The sequence below is a fragment of the Carica papaya genome, chromosome 6, assembly GCF_054855325.1.
Source record: "Carica papaya isolate Zhongbai chromosome 6, ASM5485532v1, whole genome shotgun sequence".
Classification (NCBI taxonomy): Eukaryota; Viridiplantae; Streptophyta; class Magnoliopsida; order Brassicales; family Caricaceae; genus Carica; species Carica papaya.
In genome coordinates, this window is record NC_142314.1 from 26,079,586 (window position 1) to 26,097,360 (window position 17,775).

Here is a 17,775-nt window from a genome sequence, read left to right on the forward strand (position 1 = left end):
CTCGTACAAAATTAAAATGTTGATATTTGACAAATAGAAAATCAAAGTTGAGAGAAGGAAAAAAAAAAGACCAACAAAAGAAAGGTATAATATCTAGCATAAGAATACTATGCATTTATTTATCAACCATCAACCTTTATAATACTTAGAATAAAAAGAACCTTCTAAAAACTAGCAACTTAAGTCATGATCCACAAAATAGACTATTACCTAAAGAATATGATAACTTATTGATTAAAAATGTTTATTTAGATATTTGAACTAATAATTTAAAGAAATGTAATACTTTAATTTTATCCAGACTAATTTTTCATTTTTTTTAAATTGAAAATTAAATTTTTTTTTTATTATTGCTATTTTTAATATCATTATTAGTGGTATTATTATTAAATTAATGAAAACAAAAAAGAAAGAGAAGGAAAATCACAAAACATAGAGGACAAAAAAAAAAGAAAACTAAAAGAAAAGATAAAAAATTCAAAAAAAAAAAAACACGTTACTCTTAATTTACCAGACTCATTTTTACTCTTAACCCAGGGCCTTTCTTCTTTAGACTTAGCCCAAATCAATCACAACCCAAGCCCTTTCTTCTTGATTTACTTATAATACATGTATCTAATATGGATGTTTTGGTCACTATTGATTATTTTTGAAAATTATCCTACAAACTTCTCTGGGAGTGTTTATTGTAGGTATAAAATCTATTTTCTTTTATTTAAGCCAAATTAAAGGAAATTCGTTGTTATTTTATACTAACTTTGAATTTGATTAATCATAGAAGAAAAGGGCATGATATACTACAAATAATGAAAAGAAAAATGGAATAAAAGAAAGAAAAAAACAGAAACCAGAATAACAAAAATGAATTAGTCTTGTTATCCGGAATAATTTGGCTTATAACCCCTTGTGTTAATTAGGAACAATGGAGACTTCTCGAAGAAAATGGGTGTTATGGAGTTAATTAAGAACAATTTAGCTTATAATTTTTTATGTTAATATTTTCATAACACTTTAAATACCATCGGTGAAGATTTTAAAATTTTTTAAAAATTTAAAATTTATTTTATTACGAAATTATATTTTTAGTCTCACGTTAATCACATTGTGATAAGAAAAAATAGAATGCAACTCTTAGCATAAAACGTTTAAGAGTTCTATCAACCTTTTGGGACAACTCTATTTGGAACAAATAGTATAATCTAGTAAAAGAATCTCATGGCAGATAAAAGTTAATATTTATACTTGCTTATCAAATATGAAAAGGAGTTTCTAACTAAGTAGGAAAGAATGATAATCTATAAAATCTTTTAAATAAAGATGTTTAAAGATTTAACACTGGATTATTACAACATACAAATTGAATTGAAAAAAATGTCCAAATTGACAAGACTGGAAAAATTGAATTATTTTTTTTGAAATAATTTAATTAAAATATATATAAATAAAATTTATTATTACAACATACAAAAACCATTTATTTATTAATATATGTAAATAATATCATTTTTATGTTACAATATAATATATAAAATATATATACACGCTACTGTACATATTATTTAAATTAAATTATATACATAAATATATAGAAAGGACGGAGAAAGGAGAGAGACAAGGAAGAGAAAGAGGGAAGGGTAAGTTGCAAGATTAATGAAGAAAGAAGAGGAGGAGATGAGCGACGTTGTGGTACGGAGGGAGAGCGAGGAGAGAGAATAGTAAAAATGAAAATGAAAGAAATGATGAAGCCTTGCAGTTGTTTGAAGCTCTTCTTTCATTGTTGTCTTTATAACAAAAGAATATTTTAAAAAAATTCAAAATTGAACTAATTTGTAAAACTGCTGAAAGTTATAATAAATTTCTAAAATTGTAATTCTTTTCATATTAAAATAGAATATGAAATTATAAAGAAAGATAATATTGAAAATAGTGTATTTTTTACTATTAACAATTTAATATTAACATGCTAAGAAGAATTTTTTTAAGCTAGTTATCATTTATTAATATTCATTTTTGTATCGTGCATATCTAATATATCATCAATCTCTAAAAAAATTTGATGCTGAAGTTAATTTGCTCAATTCTGTTGAATTTAACAAATTTTAAGAAAAATAGAAAATGAGAGATACATATCATTCAAAAATGATACAATCATAATGTGATTGAGAGATTATTTTGATTAAATTATTAATTTTCTGATTCACTTATTCTCTCTAACTATTATGCACAGACATTTAGAAGCTTGGTTGATGGAAGTATAAAGAATTTATGCTCCTTTTATAGATAAGATAAGAGGGCAAAATATATTCATGATAATTAAATGTGTTGATAACTGTTTTTTTGTAATAGTTATTATATTTTAATTTTCATAAAATATAATAATTATATTTTATTTAAGGTTATTTACTTCATCAAGACGCATTTTTCTTTCTATCGATTATATGTTATTTAGACATACTTTTAATTAACTCTAACCATTACAAGTAGATTAGAAAAATAAAATACTAGGTTAGTGGACCATCCACTTAATTACTAGAATTAATATTCTCTCACTTGCCCCACTAAACTAATTATGAAAACTATAATAATATATGCATATTATACTGAAGTATATTTGTTGATAAATGAATTTGTTAAGTGATTGCGATAAAATCAGTCAACAAATCTAAAATTAATATACGTTAATACTGAAATAACTTAGATTATAAATGTAGATCATAACAATCATATGATTTTGATGTCATATTTTTGTTTTATGCACCACATATCAATAACCCTTACTAATTTAGTCCATATATTTTTCATTGATTAAATACTAAAATTGTGCACCCATAATTAAGAAATAGAATATAACAAAAACAAACTTTAATACATAAAATGTCAATTACACAATCACTAAAATATTCATCATCATATATATTATGGATTACTCAAAAGACCTATCCTTACAACATATTCTACATATGTATTCGGAAGTAGTTCTTTAGTCATTGGATCAGCAATCATAAGTGTGGTACTAATATTTTCAATTGACATTTGTTGTTTCTGGACTCTTTCTCTAATAGGTAAGTACTTTAAATCTATGTGTTTGGATCTACTGGAATATTTGTCATTCTTAGAGAAGAAAATATTTACGGTGTTATCACAAAATATTCTTAGCGGCTTGATAATAAAGTCGACAACAACAAGCCTTGATATGAAATTCCACAACCACAAAGTATGACTTGAGGCTCCAAAACATGTTATAAACTCGGCCTCTATTGTGGATGAAGCAGTAATAGACTACTCTACACTCTTCTACGAGATTGCCCCATTTATTAGCATAAAGATAAAACTTGAAGTAGACTTCAAGCTATCATGGCAACCACCATAATCTGAGTCTGAGTATTCAATCACCTCTAATTGTTCTAATTTTTTATATGTGAGCATATAATCCTTCGTCCCTTGGAGGTGCCTTATAGTTTTCTTTACAGCTTTCTAGTGTTCAATTCCTGATCACTTTGGTACCTTCCCAACATACTAACAGCATAGTTAATATGTAATCTACTACAAGTTTGAACGTATATCAAACTTCCCACAATAGATGCATAAGTAATATTTTTCATCCGTTCACTTTTTAAGTCATTCATTGGGCACTAACTTTTATTTAATTTGTCACCCTTTGTAATGGGTGCAACACTGCTTGAACATAACTGTATATTGAATCTCTCTAAACTCAGTTAATATATCATTTCTAAGACAAACCTAACTATCATCGAGATTGATCTTTGAAGATTTCTATTCCAATAACATAGGTTACCTCACCCATATCAACCATCTGAAAGTTTTTAGAGAGATACTTCTTGGTTTCGTATAATAAACCAAGATCATACTAGCTAGCAAAATATTATCCAAATATAGTATTAAAAATATAAACTTACTTTCACTAATTTTGAAGTATATGCACTAATCAATAGTATTTTTTTAAAATATGAAAGATGTAGTGGTATCATTAAATTTTATATACCATTGTATAGAAGCTTTTTTAAGATCATAAATGGATTTTTTTTTTTAATTTATAAACATATGTTTTTTTCCTTTCTTTACCAAAATTTTAGGTTGCTCCATATAGATATCTTCATCCAAATTCCCATTCAAGAAAGTAATTTTCACATCCATTTGATACAACTCTAAATCAAAATGTGTTACAGGTACTATAATGATTTTAAGAGAGTCATTTTAGAAATTGAAAAAAATATATCTCTATAATCTATACCTTCCTTTTGAGTGAAACATTTGGCCATTAGTATGGTTTTAAATTGTTCTATATTGTATTTAGCATCGCGCTTGATCTTGAAAACTCATTTATAGCCGATACTTTTACCATTATTAGGCAATTTAACAAGATCTCAGACACCGTTATGGTCCATAGATTTCAACTCTTCTTTCATAGCTTTTATCAATTTATTATAATAATAATTTTCCATGGCTTGTGAAAACGAAATTGAATTTTTTCTTATCCTAATATAAAACTTAAATTCTTGTAGATATAGCACATAATCATCTTATATGACATATTTCCTTTCCCTTTGAGGTCTTCTCAAAGGCATTGATTGAGGTTATTCTACAATATTTTCAATGGTGACATCTTCTTGTAGTAATGAACCATTTCCATTATGTAGTTAATTTCTCATAACTTGTTAAGAAGGTTTAACAACAATTGTTTTTTAAGGCAAAAAAGATGGTGGGTTATGCACTCTTATTTCCTCAAGAAGAGGTTTAACAACAATTGGTTCATCACTCCCACTAATTTTTCCATTCTTTAGGAATTTGGCATTACCGGTTCCAACTATTCTCGTATTATGCTTAGGATAGTAAAATCTATACCCATTAGAGTTATCTGGATAACTGATGAAATATCAACATGTTGTTCTTAAATCTAGTTTTTTCTCGTGAGGATTGAATATTCTTGTCTTCACTGGACAATCCGATATATGTAGATGTCTCAAACTAGGTTTCTTATCAGTCCATAACTTGAAAGGAATTGCATGAATTGCCTTATTAGGAACTCTATACAAGATATACATCGCGATATTTAAGGCTTTGCCCCTAGAAAGAAATAGGTACAGAAGAGTAACTTGTCATACTCCTAACCATTTTCATTAAAATACGATTGCACCTTTTAGCAACATCATTTTGTTGTGGCATACTTGGCATTGTGTATTGAGCACGAATGTCATGCTTTTCTAGGAATTTGGTAAAGAGTCTAGGATTTTTTCATAACTCATAATATTTATGATTGTATTCACCACCTTGATCTGATCTCACAATCTTAACCTTTTAATCTAATTGTCGCTCAACCTCTGTAATATACACCTCAAAGACGTCAATGGCTTGAGACTTATTATGTATTAGATGTACATAACCATACCGAGATAGATCACCTATAAAGGTGATAAAGTATCTCTCTAGTGAAATAATGAATGGAGAATGGTTTGCAAATGTCCGTATGAATTATCTCATGAAGTTCATTACTTCTTGTGGCTCATTTCTTTGTATGCTTAGTTTGTTTTTCTTTTATGCAATCTACGTATACTTGAAAATCAGTAAAGTCAAGATTTTATAAAATTCCATCCTTCACTAATCTGTCAATTCTTTTCCTAGAGATATGCCCTAGCCTTTTGTATCACAAAAATGAAAAATTTTCATTAATTTAGCCACATTTTAAACTAATATTTAAATGTAATGTAATTAAAGCTTGTGCAAATTCATGATTCATAAAAATTTTATATAAACTATCATATAAAATACTAGAACCAATTGTCATTAAATTAAACACCAAACTTACTTTTTCACAACCAAAATAAACTAAATATCCAACAACATCTAGTTTAGATAGAGAAATTAAATTTCTAAAAATTGAAGTTACATAAAAGTGTTTAAAAGATTCATCTAATGACCAGTTTCTAGTAGCAAGCGATAAGTATCCAAAGCTACCACTTCTACTTTGAGACAAATTCCCATGAAGAGGAACTTTTCACTTTCTTTCAGTTTTCGGGTTATGATGAATCCCTACATTGAATTAGTAATATGATTTGTGACTTTAAAATCAATCCACCAAATATTAGAAGAAACCTCAATTATATTTGATCCATAACATACAAAAGAAAGATTTATACATCTCTTTCTAAGCCAAGCTTTACGCTTATTACATCTTTTTTCACTTGACTTTTATTGCTATAAAAGTAGCAATTCAAAGTGAATTTTCCATCATTAATCTGATTATTCTCCCCATGTCCACTATATTTCACTGGTGAAATGTTCTTTATTTTTCTGGATGTGCCTTTATTCTTCATAGCTTCATGAGTTACAACAAGGGCAAAATTATGTCCATCTTGCTTTAATCTCATTTCTTTTTTAATACACTTACTAGTAAGCTCATTCATGTTCTATTGCTCATTATTAATTTTGTACTAGATCTTGAATGAAATAAACTATAAAGGAAGTGAGTGAAAGACAAACTGTACTAAGAAGGACTCATCCATGTTCATGCCCAATGCCTTAAGTTTTGCAGCCTTTTTAGTCATGTTCAAGTATGTTGTTGAATTTTTTTTTGAACATCATAGTTTATAATGGTCAATTCAGCCATTAGTGTTCCCGCAAGAGACTTATCAATGCGTTTGCAATGCTCCTCCACAGATTTCAAAAATTCGGAGGCTATCTCAATTTGAGGGAATGAGGTCTTGATGTTAGTGGCAATGGTCATTCTCATAAATATAAGATTGAGTATGTTCGACCTTGTTCAAGCTTTCAATTGTTCTATATGTTCCGAAGTACTATCATCGATAGGTTTAGGAGGTTTTGAGTTATTAAAGTCAGATCAAGATTTAATACACCAAGTGAGGACTGGACCCTTTCATACCACTCTAAAAATTTTGACCTATCAAAACTTGTCATTCCAGATGCAAGAGAATATAATAAAGTGAGAACTGTATAAATAGGATAATGCTCACAATAAAGCCTTGATCAAGAATATCCATTTAGAATTAAAATTTATAAATGATGAACTATTGATATCATTATAGTTTTTTCTTTGGATAAAACTTTAACATATCTAGTGTTCACTTGAAGGGAGCTTAAAATGCTTACTACTTTTTGTCATTTATGTGTTGTAAAAATGCTTACTATTTTTGTCATTTATGTGTTATCTTTGGGTATCCATCTAAACACAAAATAAACTATCAGTTCATAATTAGTAGAAAGCGATTCCTTTAGGCTAGTCTGAGTCTCTTAATTATGAATATTAATATGTATATTATTTTTTTATATGTGACATCCCAATGCTAATTAACACATGTGGGTGTCAGCTACAGAAACGGAAATACAAGTGCGTGATAAAAATTATATGCAGCAGAGCAAATCAATACTTATAAATATATGAGTTTCAATTACATATATAACTTAGGCCAGAAGTGGCTGCAAATAGGAAGGGGGGTCATCAGAGAGGATTTTGGGTTTTGGCTACGGCAGCTTGGTCGGACTTTGCCCATTGTTTCTGGCTCACTCGCCATCCCTTTTGCTCTGATACGACCATAAGGAGACTCGAAATTGAATTCTGAGAGGGAGGGGAAAAATTTTACCTTTTTTGGAACTCGGTGGTGACTCCAATGCAGCAGCAGCGATGGTTAGCCTCATTCTCCAGAGTCTGGTTCTTCTTCTTCGGCAAGGCCTAGTGTGGCTAGGGTTAGGGTTCCCTGGAACGCGATGCTTAAATACCCTCCTTGTGTGGATCTTGGCTGTCCGTTCGGGAACACGTGGTCCTTTCTCATCACTTGGATTTATCTAATTTGGGGAATGAATCTGGGACGCACGATCGGATTGAATTTAACCGTTCAATCACGTCTTAAGAGGGAATGGATCTGGGTCGTTTACGTGCGTAGGATGAGATCTGAACCGTCGGATCACCAGGCACGTAGATCACTCGCGTGGCCTCTCACGTGGTGTCGATGTCACTGGGGTTATCAAATGGTGTGCTTTGGTTCGCCGGGGCTACTGACCGAGCCTCCCACGTGGTCAAACTTTCTCTTTTTGCGATTTAACCCCCTGTTTTCAAATTTTCTTTCAAAAACACCCACCTTATTCAAAATTTTACTCCTTTTTTTCCAAAATTATTTTCAATTTCATTCCTAATTCATTATTTCTCAAAAATTTAATAAAATTTAAATTAAAACAAAATAAATTAATTATTTATAAATTTTTTATAAATAAAAAATTTATCCCAAGCCGATTTTTGGGCTTGGGGTATTACAATAATTTTTTTATTTATAAAAAATGTATATATAAATAACTAAAAGTTTTGTTTTAATTTTATTTTATTTAAATTATTGAGAAAAAATGAAATAGGGACGAAATCAAAAATAATTTTGGGTAAAGGGTGAAATTTTAAATAAGGGGGTATTTTTTAAAGAAAATTTGAAAACATGGGGTAAAATTGTAACATAACATATTTGAAATCAAGAACAATTCAACTTATTAAGTCTACAAAAATAAAAGTACACAAAAACAGGCAAAATCACAAACTATCATTATAATCTTTTCTTTTTGTCAAAAAATACCACTTAAAACATTTAATGAAATACTAAATTCCTTACCAAAACCTTTATAATTTCTTCTTTACCGTTCTTCTTTTCTTCCTCTCCTTGTCTCTTTCGATCATTTTCTCTCTCTCTCTCTCTTTCTCTCTCTAATTCTTGAAAGGTGGAAGAATAGAAGTGTGGAGAAAATGGGAAGGAATGGCCCCTATTTATAGAAATTGGGAGTCGCTGAATTTGTGCTAAGTGACAAAATCCAGTGAAGTGAGAGAAAAAGATGTTTGGGACGAAAAACAGAAGAGAAAGACCTTTTTCACCGGTGGTGGCAGCGTGCGGCCTGAGGTGGGTGGTGGCATTCTACTCGAGGCGGCAGTGGCCTCCCCACCTGGCACGCTTCAAGTTGGCCCGCTGGCCCACGACCCATGTTGTTGCGTACGCAGGCCTGCACAAACCTGCTGTGCGGATGGCGCGTGCACCGTGTGTGGTACCTTTCCGCGCATGAGGTGACACACCGATGGCCCGCCTTTGTGTGACAAGACCCACGCAGTGTTGACCATACGCGCGTGGGGATGGGACGTGCGCACGCACAACGCACAGACGCCCGCCCAAGCGACCCTTTCCAGTGGGATTTTCTCTTATTTTTCTGTTTTTCTAAAATTCGTTTTAAAAAAATAAATAATTATAGTAAAATAAAATAAAATAATTAAAATTAAATAAAATCAAAATAATTAAAATCGGCATAAGTCACGAATTATGATAATAATTTATGGAGTAAATTAAATAAGTTCAATGTGGCCTAAAGGCCTGAATAAATAGGGTTTTACATCCCCTCCACCTTAGAATAATTTGGTCCCCAAATTTGTCTCAAACGGGTTTGAAAACTTCTCCCTTATCTTGCTTTCTAACTCCCATGTTGCTTCTTCTGGGATATGATATTGCCACTATACCTTCACCATGGGAATCGTCTTGTTGTACAAGACCTTGTCGGTCCATCCAAGAATCTTCACGAGGATTTTCTCATACGTCATATCAGCTTGTATTTGCATTTCATTGTGAAGAATGATATGAGAAGGGTCAGGGTTATAACTTTTGACATCAAGACGTAAAAAACATCATGTAAATCCATAAACTCTTGGGGTAGAGTAAGGCAGTATGCCACAGGTCCAATGCGCTCAATGATCTGAAAAGGTGCCACATAACGAGGGCTTAACTTCTCTCTTTTTTCAAACCACATATTTTCCTTTTTGGGAAAAATCTTGAGGAAAAACCTGGTCTCTAATAACAAATTCCAAGGGTCGCCTGCGATTATCGGTGTAACTCTTCTAACGGCTTTGGGCGGTAGCCAAGTACTTGGGGATGATCACGACATTCTCAATAGTCTCTTGGATGAAGTTTGGTCCCAAATAACACTAGTTTTTGACTTCACTCCAACAAGTGGAAAAATGGTAAGGCCTAAATATAATGCTTCATACCGAGCCATCTCGATGTTGAAATGATAACTATTATTATAAGCAAATTTACATTGGAGAAGATACTCATACCAGTTATCGCCAACGTCTAGATCGTACATTTTAACTGACCATCCATTTGGGGATGATAAACGGTGCTTAAATACAATCTAGACCTTAGAACTTCTTGAAAGCCATCCCAAAAATGGGAGGTAAATCGAGGATCTCGATCAGACACAATAGATGAGGGAACATCATGAAGTCAAACAATCTCATCAATATAAAGGTGGGCTAATTTGCTTGTGGAGTTAGTGGCCCTGAGGGATAAAAAATGGGTGGTCTTGGTTAGTCTGTCAACGATGACCCAGATAGCATTTCGACCAAAACAAGTCCTAGGCAATCCCGTGACAAAATCCATGGTTACATGCTACCACTTCCATTTTAGAATCAGTAGGCCTTATAACAAATCGTTGGGTCTCTAATGTTCTGCCTTAATCATCTAACAAGAAAGGCATTAAGAGACATAGTCAATTATATCCTTCTTCATTCCTGACCACCAATATTGATGCTTCAAGTCTCGATACATCTTAGTACTCCCGGGGTGGATAGATAGCTTGGAGACATGGGAAGTCTTGAGAACATCCACCCTTACAACAATGGGAACCCAAATTCGGTTTCAAAATCTAAACAGTCCATCATTTAAAATCCTGAAATTAGGAAATTCGTTAGAAGAGAACTTACCTAGATTCTTCGTGAGTTCCGGGTCCATGGACTGAGCTTCCCAGATTTTCATGAAGAGATCTGGCAGAGTTCAAATCTGAGCGAGATAGGTGTCTTTGCTATAGTAGTCGAGGCAGAGTGATTGCATAGTATCCATTAATTTCCAACTGGAGGCCATGATTTGGGCCAACACTGCAGACTCCTTTCAGCTTAGTGCATCAGTGACTACATTTCCTCTACTAGGGTGATAGACGATCTTGCAGTCATAATCCTTTAGGAGATCCATATCGCATCTCTGTCTCATATTTAACTCCATATGCGAGAAGATGTACTTCAAACTCTTGTGGTCAGTGTAAATCTTGAAAGTCTGACCAAACAAGTAATGACGCCATATCTTCAGGGTAAAGATAATGGCTGCCAACTCTAGGCCGTGGGTAGGGTAGTTTCACTCATGAGGTTTCAACTGTCGGGCCTCATAAATGACTACTCTATCATGCTGCATCAAAATACATCCCAAGCCAATATGAGATGCATCGTAGTAGACCTGAAATCTTCCAATATTGTTAGGGAGGATCCATAGGAGCAAAGGTAAGACGACACTTCAATTCCATGAAGCTTTCATTACATTCGTAATTTCAGACAAATGGCACGCCGTTTCAGGTGAGTTGGGTCAATGGAGCAGCAATCTTAGAAAATTCGTCGATGAATCATTAATAGTATTTTGCCAAGCCAAGGAAACTACGTACCTTGGCCACATTGATGGGTAGATTCCAGTTGATTACTGTTTCAACCTTGGACAGGTCTACAGAAATTCCTTCACTCGAAATTACATGACTGAGGAAGGAAACTTGATCCAACCAGAAGGAGCATTTGCTAAGTTTAGCATGAAGTTGGTTCTGGCGAAGAGTCTCCAACACTTCAGAAAAGTGTACTGCATGTTCCTCCAGCCTCTTAGAGTACACTAAGATGTTATCAATAATACGATGATGTACTGATCTAGTACGTGTAAGAAAACTTTATTCATGAGGTCCGTGAAGGCATTACCCTGAACTCGTATAAACTGTACCTGCACGAAAAAGTGGTCTTTGAAATATCTTCTTTTTTTACTCTCAATTGGTGATTTCCTATCCCTAGGTCAATTTTGGAGAAGATCGTGGCTCCTTACAATTGATCAAGAGGTTATTGATCCGAGATAAAGGGTACTTTCTTTTAACTGTTACTCAGTTAAGTTCCTAGTAATCCATGTAGAGTCTGAGGGAACCATCCTTCTTTGTCACGAACAATAGTGGAGCTCCCCAAGGAGAATGACTAGGGTGGATCAACTTCCAGGTAATTAGTTCATAAACTAGATTTTTTAGCTTTGCAAGCTCAGTAGGACTCATATGATAGGTGAGCTTTGAGATTGGTTTGGTTCCGGGAAATAATTCAATTAGGAACTCTACTTCTCGAGAGGGAGGCAGACCAGGAAGTTCGATGGGAAAGACATCCAGAAAGTTATAAATAATCAATATGGAATATATAGTAGGATCAACACCCATATTCCTATTTATTCAATTGTTAGAAAAAATAATAAAAATAGATTTATTCTTTTTTAAGGGATCCCAAGGTTACAATTTTGCTTTCACAATCAATTATTACTCTATATTTTTCTAACCAATGCATTCCTAATATCACATCAAATCCTAAAACATTTAATAATATTATATTCACAAATACTTTTATCCCTGAATCCTTCATCTTACAAACTTTATATACACAGTGAGCTTCTAATAATCTCCCCTTCAGGGAGTTTTTGCTGTTAATATTTCCTCTAAAGGTTCTAGCCTAATGTCAAGCTTATAAGCAAATGCCCAGGAAATAAAAGAGTGAGTAGCACCTGTTTCAATTAAAGCCTTGCTAGAAGTGTTATAAATAGAAAGCATACCCTGGATAAGAACAAAAGTGGGGAGAGCTATCGAAATTGCTAAAAATTTGGTCTTCCATGAATGGACTAATCATATCGAATTGATTTTCATAACATTTGCGAAAAGATTTCTGAAGGACTTATCAGATTGCTACTAATCTCCTTATCATATCATCTTATTGATTCCTTCACTAAGGTGCTTCCCACCTATCAACTGTGAACTATCATTACCAAGCTTGGTATACAAAATCTATAAATAATCCTAAATTAAATTTATGTATACATACATAGTTTTGACATTTGATAATATAATACATCATTTTCCACTTTATTTCACGAGCTCATTCTCTCTTCTCTCACTTTCTCTCAAACTTTTGAAGCAACATTCGTTTTGCTTGATTATTCTCAATTCTTCTTTATTTCTATTTATTTCTATATGCAATGAAATTAAATGTATGTTATAATCTCCTTGTAAGCATGGTTTAGTAATTAAGAGCACAAGATGTTTAAAACCATCTAATTTCTTAAACAACATAGATAATCAATATACAAAATCTTTTTTTTGAAATATCTGTTTGTATTCATCAAGAAATAAGAGAAAACTATTAATTGATGAGATTTCTGATTCCAAGTATTATTATTATATTTCATTTTATTTTTGTAAAAAATGAGAGAAGAAATAGGAAGAAAAACGAGAAAGAAGAAAAATGAAAGTAAAGGAAAAGGAGATGAAGCCTAGACGCATAGTGAAGACAAAGAAAAGGAAAAGAAGACAAAGAGAAAAGAGATGAAGCGCAGAAGAACAGAGCGAGCCTAAGCCACTATGTGCCTAGTGCAACATGTGACATCCCTAATACTGATTTCATCATGAGGGTGTAAGATACCAATACAGAATACGAGTGCATCAAAGAAAATATATGCAGCAGAAATTTTTATAATTCAAAATTCCTTACAAAATATATGAGTTCCCAATTACATATACAACTAAGACCAGAAGTGACAACAAAATATAAAATATAAAATACAGAAGAAGGCCACTTCTTTCACTATGTAAATGGACTCATCAGAGTGAGAAACAAGACATGCACTCGTCAATGATCATGGATCCACGGGATCCAGGAGAACTTCAAGAGGTAACTCAGCAGACAACTCATCACAAACATCCTCTTCAACATCATCTAGGGGAGGCCGAACATAGAAAGGGTGAGTTCTATGAAACTTAGTAAGGCATATAATATTAAATTGACATAACTAAGAAATCTTATAAAATTAAAAGCATTTAAGAAAATACCCTTTTGCTACTTGCTATTTACAATGATCAATAGGAGTAAGGTTGATGTAAGAAACATTTAATTAAAAATATCATGATCATCAAAACACCATAATAATATCGATAACTCACCAAGAGAGAAAATCAAACAAATTAGAATAATCACTGTTATTAAGTCTTTTACACTATTTTGCGCAAAGCCCGTTATGACTTTTTATCTACTGGCTAATACAGACTCCCAACTACCACTACGGTAACACTATCGGCAACTTACAATGTGTTCAACCAAAGCAGATTTGCGGCTCGCCACACTATAGCACGATCTATGATCACAATCATGCCAACCATTGTGTTTCTAAAGATTATGACCACGGTCGTACTTTCCCATAGTGGTCCTAGGATCTCCAACGTGCTTTTGCACCATCATCCATAAGGAGTGATCATCTCATATCTTTTCAGACAGGGTGGGAACAACATAAGTAGATAAAATAGTCTAATAGATTAATTCATGATTCATGTATCCATTCGTGCCATGTCAACAATTTCATGTGATCCCTTCTTTTATCAATTGCATTTCAATTCGTTCATGAAATAACAAACTAAGCCTTTACACAGTGCATGTATATTTAAAATAATGTTATAATTAATAACTCATTACACCCTCAAAATCATGCAATAAAATTATTATTCATTTATATATTTTTTAAAAAACTCCTCTTAAAATGTGCAAGACAATACTAAGTCCCTTATCCATTACCGATGACTCCTTGTAAATTAGTCCCTTTTTTTTCTTTTTTTCCTTCTTTTTCTCTCTAGAATTTTGATCTTTGAAGGTGAAAATGGGTGAGAAAGAGTGGTGAAGGTCTTTATTTATAAAGAAAGAGAACCATAGGATTCACAATAAGTGTTGAGAATCCAAGAGGAGAGAGAAAATGATGGTGTCATCATGAGGTCATTAGAGTCAGCCAGCCAAGGAGGAGACACAGCTCCCAAGGCAGTGGCAGCACGGTCTGTGATGGGGGCAGCATGGGGCTTGAGGCAATGCTTGCCGTCTAAGTCTGTCACACGCGCGCAGGGTTGTACGTGCTCCCAGACGGAGCACATGCAGGCTGTCCTGCACGGTCGTGTCGCAAAGGCGCACACAGAGCTGCGCGCCTAGGGTAATAGCTCTATGCATAGGATCCGCGTGTGTAAGGCGAGCGTTGAGCCGCATGTGCCTGACGTGCGCGTCTGTGCATGGGATAAGCACAAGTGTCTCCTCGCGAGCGTGTGTCCAGGCCTGCGTGGCTGGGTCTTTCCCGCGTAATTTTTTCTTCCAAAATTTCTTTTTTTTTAAATCCTTAATAAAATAAGAAAAAATAAAAATAATATAATAATATTAAAATAATAAAATTTTTTATAAATTAAGAAAAAATAGCTAATATTCAGAATAAAATAAAACAGAATAATATTAAATGACAGAAGTTTAATGGCCAAAGTCCCGAATAAAATGGATATAGAAACTTCTTTAACATTTCATCTTCTAATTCCCATGTAGCCTCCTCTGGCGTATGGTGCTTCCATTGAACCTTCACCATCAGGATCCTCTTGTTGTGTAGCACCTTGTTTGTCCATCCTAATATCTCTGTTGGGTATTGCATGTACGCCAAGTTGGGGCATACAGGAGTTTCTTGAATGGGAACAATTTAATAAGGGTTAGGGTGATACCTTTTTAACATGGAGACATGGAAGACATCATGCACACTGGAGAACTCTAGGGGTAGAACAAGGCAGTATTGCACATGGCCAACACGCTCTAAAATCTCCATATGGCCAACATACTGAGGGCTTAACTTCCCTTTATTCCCAAACCTCATTGCCCAAGAAAAGACCATAACGAATGCCTGGTCACCAACAGCAAACTCTAAAGGCCTCCTACGTTGTCAGCGTAACTCTTTTGGCAACTTTGGGTAATGAGGAGGTTTTTTTGGATAAGATCCACTTTGTCAATTATCTATTAGATAAAGTTTGTCCCTGTATACTATATGTTCCCTATCTCATTCCAGCATGTAGGGGATCGGCATGGCCTACTACAAAAAAGTCTCAAATGTAGCCATACAAATGTTCTAGTTACATTCATATATTGTCAAGTTCCCTTATCAGAGTTCTATAAACTTCTCTTCCTTCTTCTCCCGTATGTAAGCTGGGAAGAAGTTCTCATGGAAGTCCTCTATAAATATTTCCTAAGTGGTGGGAGTAGGCAGTAAATCCTTCTACACTCGCCACCATTGAGCCGTTTCTCCAGTAAACATGAAAGCAGCCAAGGAAACCTTCTACTCTTCTGTCACATCCAATATTATGAAGAGCTTATGTCACTGCTCGCCCCTTTTTCTTCTAGGGCGTTTCCGAGCACACTTATACTTTACACTTAATTAAATGACATCAATTAACTTTCATTAATATACAGAGTATGCAGAAGTGCTATATCCCTTGAATATTGTACATTAACTACAATACAATACAAGGCTCTAAATTTTTTTCTTTTCTTACAATACAAAATTATAAACTGGTAACCTGATCTCTAACTTCTCAATTTCTCTTTCATATCACATACTATTATATAGTCGAATCCTCATTATTTGAAAATGATGGGGGAGTGAGATATACTGTCCCAGTAAGCAGATATTATGAAAACACAACTAATAAATACAATATATATAGCTTTTACACACATTAAAACACATATATCTAATATACTTTTCTCGAAAACATATTCATTTTTACTTAAAACATATGCACAATCAAAAACTAAAATCAGAATCAGGATTCAAAAAACACATTACTGCATTGTACGATACGCTACACTCTAACATATACCAAATTACTCAATAGTTACAGTGCATTACATTGTACAACGAGCCACATGTCCTAGAATAAGAAAACCTATGCACTTTACTACATTGTACAATGAGCTCCACTTCAATATTGTTATGGAGAGTAATTCACATATTTCTACTGCCATGCATGCTAGGCAAACACTTAACACTTACGACTTCCCCATACACCAGAAAATAGAACGGTTATGTATGGGTTCACACTTATCACCTTCCCACTATACTCAAAAACTGAACGGTTATATTGGGGCACATTTTAGCCTAGCATCATGCAGGTACTTTCAGAATAGCTCGCCTCGATAACAAGTGATGCACACTTGTTACTTTCTAAAACATAAAGGCAAAATAACACTTAGAACATAATAGCACTTTCACAAACACTTGCACTTTATATATGAAAATACATATAAAACACTAATGAAAACACTTGAAAACTACATAGGCCATGAAATCGCAACATCCACTTACTATAATAAAAATACTTTGAAAACACTTTGAAAACTACATAGTCTATGCAATCACAGTATCCACTTACCTTAGGTCCGATGCAATCAACTTAAGCTCTCTCTCTATTGTATAAGAGTTTCTCCCTATATTTTTTTTTCAATTTTTTCTAGTCATTCTGGCAGAGTCTGCCCCTATAAATACTTCAATTTTATCTTTTCACTTGGGCAGAGTCTTCCCACATATTTCTTTCAATTTCTACTGAAATTTTAGTAGCATCTCCCCTTAAAATTTTCATCATTTAACACTAAATTTTCTCATTATAGGTGAATTAATTTCCATGAAAAGAAACTCAAAACTACATACCTCGCAAAACACTCTACTTTAACAATAGTAGAGTCCTAGTTTCTTTTCTAAGTTTTTCTCTCAAAATCTAGGAGAGTTCTAAGATGCTTTTGAGCAATATCTAAACTCAAAAATATCTCTCACATAACTCAATAATCATCCTTAAAATTTCAAGACAGACGAAATTCAAATGAAGGAGAAAACT

General features: G+C 33.2%; 1 protein-coding gene across 1 annotated transcript; it reads right to left on the bottom strand.

The window, feature by feature from the left end:
• Nucleotides 1–10,529: 10,529 nt before the first annotated feature.
• On the bottom strand, nucleotides 10,530–14,256 carry LOC148253453 (uncharacterized). Its single transcript, XM_088223379.1, has 5 exons — nucleotides 14,183–14,256; nucleotides 11,482–11,731; nucleotides 10,965–11,102; nucleotides 10,757–10,854; nucleotides 10,530–10,662 (listed from the first exon to the last, which is right to left on the bottom strand). Exons 1-5 carry the CDS (start codon nucleotides 14,254–14,256, stop codon nucleotides 10,530–10,532), a joined length of 693 nt encoding a protein of 230 aa, XP_088079505.1.
• Between the last annotated feature and the right edge of the window lie 3,519 nt (nucleotides 14,257–17,775).

What these genes read in the sequence shown, in the direction of transcription:
- LOC148253453 (XM_088223379.1), bottom strand. Translation starts at nt 14,256, where the DNA reads ATGGTTGGCATGATTGTGATCATAGATCGTGCTATAGTGTGGCGAGCC. An exon ending in TACCCATCAATGTGGCCAAG is followed by an intron (nt 11,103 to 11,481) that starts GTACGTAGTTTC and finishes TTGTTTGGTCAG; the next exon opens with ACTTTCAAGATTTACACTGA. An exon ending in ATCACCCTAGTAGAGGAAAT is followed by an intron (nt 10,855 to 10,964) that starts GTAGTCACTGAT and finishes CGACTACTATAG; the next exon opens with CAAAGACACCTATCTCGCTC.